At 33.3% G+C, this 12,798-nt stretch overlaps 1 protein-coding gene across 1 annotated transcript; it reads left to right on the top strand.

Moving 5' to 3' along the window:
• The first annotated feature begins 10,522 nt into the window (after positions 1-10,522).
• LOC146953538 (B3 domain-containing transcription factor VRN1-like) lies at positions 10,523-12,627 on the top strand. The gene is made up of 5 exons (XM_085741663.1): positions 10,523-10,879; positions 11,284-11,719; positions 11,818-11,945; positions 12,245-12,515; positions 12,617-12,627. Exons 1-5 carry the CDS (start codon positions 10,793-10,795, stop codon positions 12,625-12,627), a joined length of 933 nt encoding a protein of 310 aa, XP_085597789.1. The 5' UTR covers positions 10,523-10,792.
• Positions 12,628-12,798: the final 171 nt, after the last annotated feature.

The following is a 12,798-nucleotide window of genomic DNA, read 5'->3' as shown; positions in this document are numbered from 1 at the left end:
CCTAAAGCTTGATGAGAGTTTACAAGATGTTTGGAGGTTGAATGTTTGAGAAACAAACAGAGGAGGGAGAAGAAGAAGTTATCTTTAGAAGAGATAACAAAAAGAATTGATTTACACTACAAAGAAGGTATACAGACCCTTCAGTGATGATCAATTCAGAGAAGAAAGGAGGGAGAATCTTATCTGTAACAAGATAAGGAAGAATTGGTTTACACTATAAAGAAGGTAGAAGGAGCCTTCAGTGATGACCAATTAGAATGCTAAAGCTTCAAACATATTTAAGATGTTTTCTTGTATGCTTTGCATTGGTGTGGAGTTTGGATGTTTGAGAATCAAACAGAGGAGGGGGGAAGAGAAGTTATCTTTGCAAGAGATAACAAAGAGTATTGATGTGCACTAAGTAAATGAAAGCCTTAGCCATTGATCAATTTCTGTTGCAAGAGCTTTTGAACAATCTTCAAGTTGTTTATTTGAATGCTTTGGCAAGGTGCAAGTTTTGCTGAGCCTTTGATCTGTATTTATAGAGTCTTTGGGCTCAAATAGCCGTTGTAGGGTGTCCAATGGTGTTATGCCACGTGTCATGGGCCCCACAAGCTTTTACTTGAAAATCTGGGTGAACATTCTGACCATCAGAATGTTGTTGAGTTCCCAGGATGAACATCAGAATGTTGCTGTGTTCTTCATCAGAATGTTGGAAATTCATGATGTTCTTCATCTGGGTTCATCATGGATGAATGTTGGATGAATTTCTGGGCTTGCCCAGCACGTGATGTGAGATTTGTTTGAGTTTTATCCTCCAAAAAGTAGCTTCTCCATATGCTTCAAAAGTTGCTGGAAAAGTAGGATAAAGTGAACCAAATCTGTCTTGGACTTTGTGCAGGAAAGAGAGGATAGTGGTCTGCAGCTTCAGGCCCATGCTTCTAGGAGATTTGCTTGATTTTGTTCAGAGTACAAGTTATCTCTGATGCAAGATCTCCTTTTGTTACCTTTTTCTTCTTTTTACCAACTACACTGTTCATGGCTGGAAGCATGTGCAGAAGTGAACATTCTGATCATCAGAATGTTTCATTTGTGCTTACTTTAGGATGATTTGTAAGACTACTTTTGATGTAATCAATCCTAATAGTAGAGACACGACTGAAGTGCAGTGAATGCAACATCTAGGATAATATTCTCATTGGAATAATCCTAGTACTTTAATGTTCATAGTCTTGGATGAACATTAAAGATCCTTTTTACATGATTCATTGTCCATGTCTTTATTTGTTGATAGATCCATGCATTTGAACTTTTCTGGACATTTATTTATGACACTTGTGCCTTGCATGTTCTTGAGCTTCTGAGTTTGAGCTTCTGAACTTGAGCTTCTGAACTTCAGCTTCTGAACTTCAGCTTCAGCTTCTGAACTCTTATCAGAACGTTCTGATCAACTCACTGATCAACATTCTGAACTAACTTTCTGAACTTCAGAGTTAGTTCATGAATTCAAATGTACTTTGATTTCTTGTATCTTGGTATGATTTAAACATTGTTTGTGTCTTGGTTAATCACTCAAGAATGCACAAATACCAAGAACTATTAAAGTCCATTAATCTTTTAATCATCATAGATGCCTTTATTGCTTGATCCATGCAGAAGTACTTCTCTTGACATTTATTTATGTCACATGTGCCTTGCATGACCTTGATCTATGTTCTTGAGATTCTGGGCTTGTATAGAAGCAACCTTCTGATCTCTTGTGCGAACATTCTGACCTCTGAGCAACATTCTGATCTAACTTTCTGATTTCAGTGTTAGATCTTGAAATCAAATGTCCTTTGATTACTTGATTCTTGGTATGATTTAAGCCTTGTTCCTGTCTTAGTAAAACACTCAAGAGCACAAGTTAAATACCAAGGAAATAATCAAAGTCCATTAATTCTTTAATCATATTGGTTTATTATCTTTAAAATTAATTAGGGATTTTGCCTCAACACTTGCGTACCATCCATCATGGATCCTAATGGAAAATTGCTCTTTTCACTTCTCAAATTGCTCTTTTTCCATTTATTGTTGGTCCAGAGAAAGTTAACTGTCGTTTGACACTTTTAAGATCGATTCAACCGATCTAAAAAGTGCTCAACCACTCTAAAAAGTGATTGAGTAATAAACAATTGAAAAAAAAGAGCAATTTTAAAAGTGAAAAGAGCAATTTTCATCATAATGGTTCGTTCTACACTTTGTTCAACACAAGCCCAAAAGCTCATTATTACTGATTACGTTTATCGGGAATAACGATTATCGAATGGATCACAACATCAATACTCCCTCCGTCCCTATATCTAACCACCCATTTGACTTTATTTTTGTCTCTAAATCTAAACCTCTTTTCAAATTACTAGATGCATTTATTATTTTTTTCCTAAACATACCCCTAATTAATACTACTAACTTGTTTTGAAATTTAAAAAGTCAAATTTAATACATATACAAACAAAGGACAATATGGTAATATTAACACACAAAACAGACATAATAATTACATTGTCAACTTTTCTTAAGAAATGTGAAAAAAGCAAAGAGAGGTTACATTAAGGGATGGAGGGAGTATGTTTTTATAAATCCAAAAGTCAATGTCCTTAGGACATTGATTATTGCTAAGACAAACTTAAAAACTCGTATTTTCAAGACAAAATTTCTATTAGAGGATTTTTTATTCAAAGACGTTGGGGCACTAGTTAGCAACTTTATATATATATATATATATATATATATATATATATATATATATATATATATATATATATATATATATATATAGGGAGCCCCTAATATGGACCTCTTTTATTATGGTCCACCCATGGTCCATACTAATTAACCGGCAATAGTAGGTAGTTTTTATTCCTTTCCATTTTACACCATACAAAACACTTTTTCAATTCCCTTTCTATTTTCTTCACTCTATTCCTCATGTACATAGGAGCAGTGGGAGAAGACCTTTATCTGCCAACACCCAGAGAAGGTTGGCTTAGAGTCCATTAATGTTCATCCTTGATTCGTCGCAAGCCTTCTTCGCTGCCTCTGCTTCCTAGAATGTTACCTTCATCTAATTTATTAATATTTGATCAAATTAAGAATTTGGAATGAATTTCCTATTGCTTAATGTAATGATTGATCACACAAGGATGTCGTAGCCTTTAGATTTGTTGGGAAGCTTGTTGAAAATGATGACAGCTTCAAGGATGTCGCTGTACTTTTGGAAGTGTTATTGCTGGGTTTCGTCACCCTTTTAAAGGATGAAATTGAAGATTTAGAAGGAAAAAAATAGTGAGCTGGATTTGTTGCAAATTGGGTTATTCATTCGTTTTATATTCCAAAAACTCAGCCATGATAATTGTGGAATTAATTGGTCGGCGGTGGTTTCCAACACAATACCAGTGCAACAACTTACTTTTTGTCTCAGTTTGGTACTTTGTACAGTGTAAACTGGAAAGGATAAAAAACTACCTGCTATTGCCAGACAATCAGCAAGGACCATCAGTGGACCTTAATAAAAGAGGTCCATATTAGCTCAACAAATTGTTAATTGATATGACCTTATATTACCCCAAAATTTAGCAATGAGATGACACGATTAAGGTCTCTTGCATCTATCTAATCTTTGGTGGCATGACAATTTTGGTCAGAGTTGTACCAATAAAAGCATTAAAGGTTTAGATCGTACCATTACTTCATACTATGATTCATCGTTGCACTGTTAATTAAAGCATCATGAATTTGATAGCTTTCCTAGGAATGATTTTGTATATAGATCTATCAAGTTTAGCAAGCTTTCAAAGCATTAATTAAAGCATTGTTTGGTTTCTTGTTGATATAGTGTAGCAAGTTCTATGATTAGTGCGCTACTTTGCTACTTAATCATATTAATCATACAACATTTGTTCACTTTACTTACAAATTAGCAAATCACCCAAACTTTCAAAAGAAGTGAGAGTATTCTATTCTTTAATTACCAACTTTTTGTTTAGGAAAATTATTTGTATACGGTATACCATTCCTTAATTAGGTAATTGGTCAGTTATAGTTGTACCAATAAAAGTATTCTTGCTTTATTAAATCACAACAAAATAAGTAATAAAAATATGTGGAGTGAGGTGAGGTGCTTGGGAGTTAATTTTGTGAACTTTGAACAAACAAAAAAAAGATGATTGTACATATCTTGGTTTGAGAAGTTGTACTAATAGAGATTTTAAAATATTTTAGTAATAAACAAATGTGTGATATGAGGTTGATGGATCAGCAAAAGAAGGTAGGCACTAGGCAGCATGAATAAACATGAAGCATGATGAATCAGCCAACCTTTACTAAAATGCAATCAATTATGAGGTGATACTGATAGAAATGATAGAAGTGTGGTTTAATTGCGAGAAGATATTTATTGATTTATGGTTTCATTTCATTGTAAGGGAAAAAATTGGGATATGGATTTGTCAAGGTTCTGTGTAGAGGTGAGGTGAGGTGCTGGGAAGGAAGTTTACTTGAGAACAATAAAGCAAAGTCACTTTTGTCGCATACATATGTCAACTTAAATTATTTTTTACGGTGAAAACTTTGACATGATTTTGTGTCAAGTAAAAAGTTTCTGCTCCATATTTATTTGTAGCTAATATACATATACTTGTCACACGTTTTCTTTATTGTCTTCTAGTTGGATAATTTGGTATGCCTTCTTTCATTGTTAGATTGGAACTATATGTGTTTGACTTGGTTTCATTGTGTTGCAATGAGTAAAACCAAAATATATTTTTACCAAGATAAAGATTAAAACGTTTATATTTGCATTTTAAGTCAAAATATTAATATAAGATGTTGTACCATTAAAACGTTTATATTTTTTTATCTTTAGATCAATAAGTTTCATCAGATACTTTAATAGTTGAATTCAATGTGATATGAGTGTTGTTGAAAATGCTAGCAATAATTCTTTCAAAAAGAAAATGCTAGCAATAAGAAGGGTTGACTAAGACACTCTTTGGTAAAAATAGTGAATAACGGACAATTTAACTCACATCTTATAGGCAATATGGTTGATAGATTATAGTTGATAAACTAATTGAAGTGTTTGATAAAAGTATATGGTCAACAACCAAGGAAGAAGAAGGTTGTGGATACTGCAACACTAGCCAAAATAGGTGAACTGGCTAGAGGTATTGAAGTCCCTGCTTCAAGCCTTGCAAGAGAAGATGCTGGAGTTGTAGCTCAGCAAGTGATTCAAGAATCTGAAGACTTGCAGAATTTGGCTTCTTCAGAAGCTGAAAACATGTTGATGATAGTGACTGCTGATGGAGGAGCTCATGAGGACATTGCTGCTAACTCAGATGTTGCTCCAGATGCTAATGAAACAGGTATTCCTAATTCTCCACACTCTCACAGTGTTATAGAGATAGGATCAGAATCAACCCAATCCTCATCATCATCATCATCCACAGATTCAGATGATAGACCCCTAGACCAAATCTACAAAATTAAACACATTAAGCCTAAAACTAATATTTCTCAAGAACCTGTTAGAACTGATATAGATGAAAGAGTCATTGGCTTAGCTCAAAGGAAAGCAGATCTCTACAATAGATTTCCTGTTAGTTGTAATCCTTTAAGGCCACCAATGATTCAACCACTTAACATGGTTCCTTCTGATGAGAATATTGAATCCTCATCATCTCAACCACCCTCAACCAACCCAACTCAAGACACACAGTCATAGACAATCTGGTTAGTCACTATTCAGGTGAACTACCAGAGGTTAGGCCAAGCTTACAAAGAGCCTCTGAAGTTGGTTCCAAGGAAGTTGCTTCAGAAAGCCCCCAACAACAACCACCTAACTTACAAATGACCTCAACAATTAGACCTGTTCATGTTTCTAGCTCTGAACATGTCTCTACATCTGAGCATGTTTCAATTCCTGAGCCTGTTGTTCCTGAACACATTGTTCCTTAACAACTTGCTCATGAGCATATCCAATCATCCACCACACCTTCACCTGAAACTGTTTTCATACCAACCTGCATTGACAACTCTGTTTCTATAGCCACATCCATGGATATTGATTCTGAGGATGATCATAATGATCCTCAATCTTCTACCATGGTTATAGAAACTACCCCTGATCAACCCTCAACTAGCTCCACTCAAACACCAAATTTCACAAATGGCCAATCATCATCATCCCTAGCCATTGTACCTATAGCCTCAACCAAACCTACAAAGATACCCCTACCACCAACCATATTCCTTGATTCTACTCTATTACAACATGTGTGTGAGAATATAGGACAGGAGCTGGTCAAGCTGATCCAAGAAAGAAATAATCTTGTCCGCAAAGAAAGCTATGAAAATCAATGGAAGAGATTAAAGGAGAGAGTTGACTTTGTCTTGTCAGAACTTCAAAGAACTTGCATAGATGAACAAGACTTAGCTCAGCAAAAGCTCCAAGACTGGATAAGAGGCATAGACAATAATCTTCAGAGAGTAAGAATTGTCAGAACCTGGGTTCAGAATCCTTCAAGCATCAAGGGAAGAGAGATTTATGACTTTATTCCTACTGGTGTGAATCCTAAGGATCTGGATTTGAGCTTCTTAACCAAGGTTAACTTCAAGTCAACATCTGGAAGTCTGGACTTGTTGAACAAGAATGCTTCTTTGGAATCAGAAAACAAAATGCTGAAGAAAGAACTCATGGAACAGAAGCTACTCATGCTTGAATATAAGTCTTCTACTGATGCAAAGCTAGAAGAAGCTAAAGAAGCCTTGAGAGAAGCTAAAATCAGAGAAGAAAATCTAATTAAGAGCAATGAGTCCTTCAAGCTTGAGATGAAGCATCAGCAAGAAGCTATGCAAAAGAAGCAAGAGGATATGCAAAAGCAACAAGAGCAGACCAACTTGATGCTACAGAAGATGATGGATATGATGAACAAACAAGCCCAACCTTAGTTGCACATAGTCAGCCTGTTTAGTTTAAATGTCTTGTTATGTTCTTGCTCTTAATTTTTATGCTTCTGAATATCTTTTGTTCTTCTGATTATATATCTACTTCTGAACATCTTTGTGCTTCTGACTTACAATTGCTCTACTATATCTATGCGCTCTGATATATTTTTTTAATTATGCTCTGATATCTATATGTTTACTTCTCTAATATTTTCTCACTATCTTTTTCCTACTTCTTTCTTTTTGTCTTTAGTTTTTATTTAAAAACTTTTTGTTGATGACAAAAGGGGGAGTAATATGTATAGTATTTATAGGCTTCTGAGCCCCATTAATTTAATCTCTCATCATTTTAAATTAATAGGACCAACTTCTCATCTCTTAGTCTATTTAATGTGAGAATATTCTGAGAGTTATCTCATTTTTAATGATGAATTTAATTAACTTGAATAGAACTCAGGGGGAGCTTACAAAACTCACCTTAAGAACTATTAGACTCAGGGGGAGCTTGCAAACCTCATACCCTTAAATGTCAACTTGTTAATTAGATTAACAACAATTGCACATTTTAAATACTATTGTTTGTCATCATCAAAAAGAGGGAGATTGTTGGAACAAAATATGCTTAACAATAAACCTTGAGAGTTTTGATGATAACAAGGTATTAAAAATTGTCAATTGGACTAGCTAATAATTGTTCAATTGTACAGACCATATACAAAAATTTATATCTTAAATAGGTTCTGAATGAACATTAGAGAGCTAAGAAATCAACAAAAAGGAAGCTTAAAGCATCTGAAGAGAAAGAGCTCCTGAAGACAAAAGTGCTCCTGAAGACAAGTGTTCCTGAAGTGATGACGTCATCAGAAGCTGAAGCTCATCAGAAGCAACCTCATCAGAAGCTGGAAATCACCAGAAGCTGGAATTCATCAAGATGGAAGAATAAAAGCTTCAAAAGCTGTTTAATGGACTCGAAAACAATGCAGAAGACTGGGAATGCAAAGCAACGGTCATTTTGAATGGATTTGAAGGCATTGGATGCTTATCTTCAAAAAGCGTTGACAAAAGTACAATTGTACGAAGTGTACAACCACCTTCTCCACTACTCTGTTGTGTCTCTGCTACAAGACAAGAAAAACAGCTCTGCCTGCAGAAATGTTCCTTCACAATGGGAAAGGATTTGAAATGGATCCTTCATAGGACAACAACCATATCAGGCAAAAGATCATTGGTGATTGATCATAGCTTTAAACGACTCTTTTTGATGTGCTGGCAATTTCACAACGTCTCTTTCACACCTCTATATAAAGGAGTGAAGACTTAGAGATTGGTAATGCTGAACTAGAGACTCAACAACAATTTACAAGTGGCAAAACTCTGTTGAAATTGTTCTGCATTCAAAGTTCACTTAGAATTTCTGTCTTTAAGTTCATATCTTAGAAATTTTAGAGTCTTAAGAGTCTATATCTGATTTGTATTGTGAGTATCTCTGATTGTATATCAAGTGTTCAACCTCAAACATTTTTCCTTGTAATTCTGTTTGATTAGAAGTCTCTTGCAGTTGTGCTTGAGCAATAGAAGTCTCTTGATTGTGTTCAGGAGCATAGGAAGTCTCTTGCTTGTGTGCTTGAGCATTTTGAAGTCTCTTGCTAAGTTTAGCAGTGAGCAATTGTAATCAGATATTACATTTTAGTGAACTCTCCTTGGAAGTGCAAGGGGGACTGGACTACTTCCGGTTTGTGGAAGGAACCAGTATAATTGCTTTGTGTCTCTCTTCTCTCTCTCTCTCTCTCTCTCTCTCTCTCTCTCTCTCTCTCTCTCTCTCTCTCTCTCTCTCTCTCTCTCTCTCTGTTTTTATCCTCTGCATACTAGTCCTGAATCCCACTTCAGAAGCAGTTCTCACTTTGCTTCTGATTAGTATTTTCAGCTTAGGAGAAAACGAAGAAAAAAAGCTAACACAATTCAACCCCCCCCCCCCCTTCTTGTGTTTTTCTCACCTTCATGGTCTCCTTGTCTCAAGCCTCTGCATGGACTAATATGAGATGTTGCATTACTATTAACAAGAACAAAGTAATCCACTTTTTCAACACACGTCATAATTCAGTTAATCCATTGATGAGAAATCCCTATCTTTGGCATAACCCCTCTAAGATGATTCCAACCAATCCTATCATAAATGTTGCTAATGTTAAGTTTTAAAGCAACCCACAACATTGAGTAAAAAGTTTTTGTCCACAAGTCGACCATAATTTCTGGAAGGAAAAAAAATCAAGATTGAAGCCATTCAGTCTTGGACATTTATCCAGCTTCATAAAAAATGGCATCGAATTTATCAATAACGAAATGCGTTGTCAATATAACTTTGTCTTCCAAAGAGATAGATTCATGGATACATCTATAATTGGTCAAATATTGTTGTTTTGAGCTTAGAAGAGATCAACAAAATAATCACGTGCAACGTCACAAATCTTATCTTCATTAGAAACTTGATTATTGTTTGCATCTATGATAATACCAATTCGGTTCACATTTCTCCTTAAGGAGACTGCAACAAGAAAAACTTAAGGGTTAAATATGTTTTTGGTCCCTATAAATATATCAAATTTTCGTTTTAGTCCCTCTACAAATTTTCCTTCGACTTTTAGTCCCTATAAAATTTTCAATAACCACATTTAGTCCATATTTTAAGTCAAATCATGTGTAGACTCATTATTTTTTTAATGAAATTATGCATAAATCTGTAAAATATTGTAAAAATCTCTCTAAAAAAAATTAGAATTATTTTGAAAAATATTAGTTAAATAACATTTTTTAATCGCCAAACATACAAAATTCATATTTTGTTAAAAAAAATCTTTTTTCTTTGAGAGATTTTTATAATATTATAAACTTTTTGCAAAATTTTAATAAAAAATATGAATTTTACATGTGTTTACTTACAAGGAGAGACCAAAAGTGAAGATGAAAAACTTTAGGAGGACTAAAAGTTGAGATTTTTTTTAAAGGGATTAAAACAAAAAGTTGATATATTTACAGGGACAAAAAACATATTTAACCCAAAACTTAATATTGAGATCTTTATCGCGTAACCAGTGATTAAGTCATTAATTTAAAATAGTTTTTTCAAGTACAACTCAGTTGATAACTATATAAAAGTTTCATATGTTGGATTACGAGTTTGAACCAAAGATTTTCCACTTCTCAACACTTGTGATATTCTCGCCGTTAAACCATTTTACAAAAAACGAATTCTTAAATCGAGATTTCAAGAGTGTCATGTGAGGGGTGTCGGAAAAGTGTTCTGAAGAAATACTCCCTCCATTCCATTTTATATGTCACTCTAGCAAATGCATATGAATTAAGAAATGTAGTTAATGTTGTATGAAAAAGATTAGTTGTGACTTGTGAGTTTGTTTTTACAAAAGCATCTTTCAATAATGGTATGGAAAACATAAATTAAAAAAATTGGAAAAAGATAAAGTAATAAATAGGATTAAAAAATGTAGTTAATGTTGTATGAAAAATATTAATTGTGAGTTGTTTTACAACAATATTCTTTATTAATGGTATGGGAAACATAAATTAAAAGAATTGGAAAAAGATAAAGTAATAAATAGAAAATTGTATGGAAGTTAAAGTTTAGAAAAACACTTTGATTGGTGGAGGAAAATAACTTCCTCTTGACCAATAAAGACATATTACGGTAATTAGAATCGTTACAAGCTAGTATATAATTGACCATTAATTCTGCATATTGATGTATCACACACTTGTTTTCCACTGAAACACTCACTCTTCATAGTTTTGGTCCGTAGAAAAAGTTAGAACCATGTCTTCTCAAGAACATGGTCATCAGAGTAATGGTGTCCACTTTTTTAAGGTTATTCGTCAAAGTACCCTTCAAGAAGAAAAACTGGTAACAATTTTTGTTCTTTCTTCCCTTGATTTTTCACAATATGCAAATATGCATTGCAAAATTTGGATTATGAAGTTATTAGTGAAAAATAGTTTACGAACTCTATACATTAATCATCCCTAGCTAGCCTTTGTTGGATGCAGCCCTAATGAAGAAATTGTTTTTCTTTATAGTAATTGATATTATTAGTATTGAAAATGTGATCTTATGATATTGGAAATTAAAACTTTTGATCTGAAATAGTGATTGTTCAAATATAGGTGGATGAATATAGTTTTTTATATAAATTTTGCTAGTTCTCACATTCATATAACAACAATGCTTGTTTTAATCATAATAGAAATAGTTCGATCTAAAACATTGTATTAGTATTGATTAATGTTTGTGTGTTTAATTTGTTACAGAGTGTGCCCATAACTTTTGTGAAAAGGTATTGGAAAGGAATAACAAACCCAGTTACTCTAAGGTTTCCAAACATGATGGAAAAGAAAGTTTTTTGGGAGAAAACTAGTGAAAATGAAGTTATATTTTGCAATGGTTGGAAAGAACTTGCAAATTATTTGTCTTTGAATGAATCACAATTTTTGGTGTTTCAATATCAAGAAAATTCTGTCTTTAATGTGATTGTATTCGGTAGATGCAGATTAGAAATAAAATACCCGTCAAGAGAAACTAGGGAAGAATCTGAAGAGAGTGATAGTTCTTTGAAAATTATTGAGAACCCTTCATCATCACGGCGTAGAAGGCTAAAATTTTCAGCACCATCTATGGAAGTTTGTAAGAAGATGAAAATCAACTCAAAAGAACAAAAAGATTCTAAGCGTGAGCATGTGAACAATGGTTGGTTTTGTTCTATCATCATGTTGTGTTTCTTTTTATCTATTCTTGACTTATTTTTGCTACTAATTTTTTTTGGTGAATTCTTATTTTTTTAGCAGGAAGTAGTTGTGATGATATTAAGGAGAGAAGTAGAATTTTGTTCCAGAAAGTGAAGAAAAAATTCGACTCTGATAAGGACTTTTTTGCATGTATGATCCAAAAGTCATACATTGATAGAGATCGCTTGGTAATAAACTATTTTATTTGATCACTTTAATTAGTATTAATTCAATAATATATGTGAATATTATCAAAGCAGTGTATGTAAATATTTTGTACATATCACTCAACCAAATTATTATTCCATAATTGGACTTTGCTATATTTTTTCTTATAACATCTTTAAAAATACCTACATAATGGATTGTGATTGGTTGCATATGTACAAAATATGAACAATGCATGCTAACTAAATCACTCATTGATATGTCTAATGTATATTTGTGTACTTTTCTTTTTATGCAAACTATATGTGTGTATTTATAGGTCATACCAAATGAATTTGTTAAGACACATATGGACATGATGGAAGGAAGAGATGATGCTACCCTTTTTGTTGACAAAGATAAATGGAATGTGAAGCTCACTTTAAATAAACAATCTGCACTAACTTGTGGTTGGATAGAATTCCGTGAAGAGAATAATTTGAAATTTGGTGATGTTTGTGTTTTTGTGCTAAACAAAGGCAAAGAAACAGTTCCATTTCAAGTTGTTATTTTCTCTTTGGAAAAGGACTTGGAAACTCCTTATTTTGAAGGTAATTATATTTGATTAGTTTCTATGATTTATGAAAAATTTATGGCTTGTAAAATTCTTTTTTTCACAATATAGTAATTCATGTGTTGGACTATTGCGCAGGGTTGACTTGAATTTGTGAAGGGGTGTGATTTGAAAAAGAGTGATACTTGCCTATTGAAGATGGTCCAAAAGCTTGTATTTGAGAAGTTAAATTAGAGTTATGTGTTAGTATCATTGTTTTATGTTTATGTTTTATTTCTTATAATTCCAAACTATATGGATTGAATTTGTTTTGAAGAATG

This window comes from Medicago sativa, chromosome 1 (assembly GCF_051527215.1).
Source record: "Medicago sativa cultivar Bolivia chromosome 1, Bolivia_mono, whole genome shotgun sequence".
NCBI lineage: Eukaryota > Viridiplantae > Streptophyta > Magnoliopsida > Fabales > Fabaceae > Medicago > Medicago sativa.
This window is presented reverse-complemented; position numbering and strand designations above follow the sequence as displayed.

Bases quoted from the DNA above. Each gene is read 5' to 3' on its own strand.
- LOC146953538 (XM_085741663.1), top strand. From the start codon at position 10,793: ATGTCTTCTCAAGAACATGGTCATCAGAGTAATGGTGTCCACTTTTTT. The intron at 10,880-11,283 runs GTAACAATTTTT...AATTTGTTACAG, and splicing joins CCCTTCAAGAAGAAAAACTG to AGTGTGCCCATAACTTTTGT. The intron at 11,946-12,244 runs GTAATAAACTAT...GTGTATTTATAG, and splicing joins ACATTGATAGAGATCGCTTG to GTCATACCAAATGAATTTGT.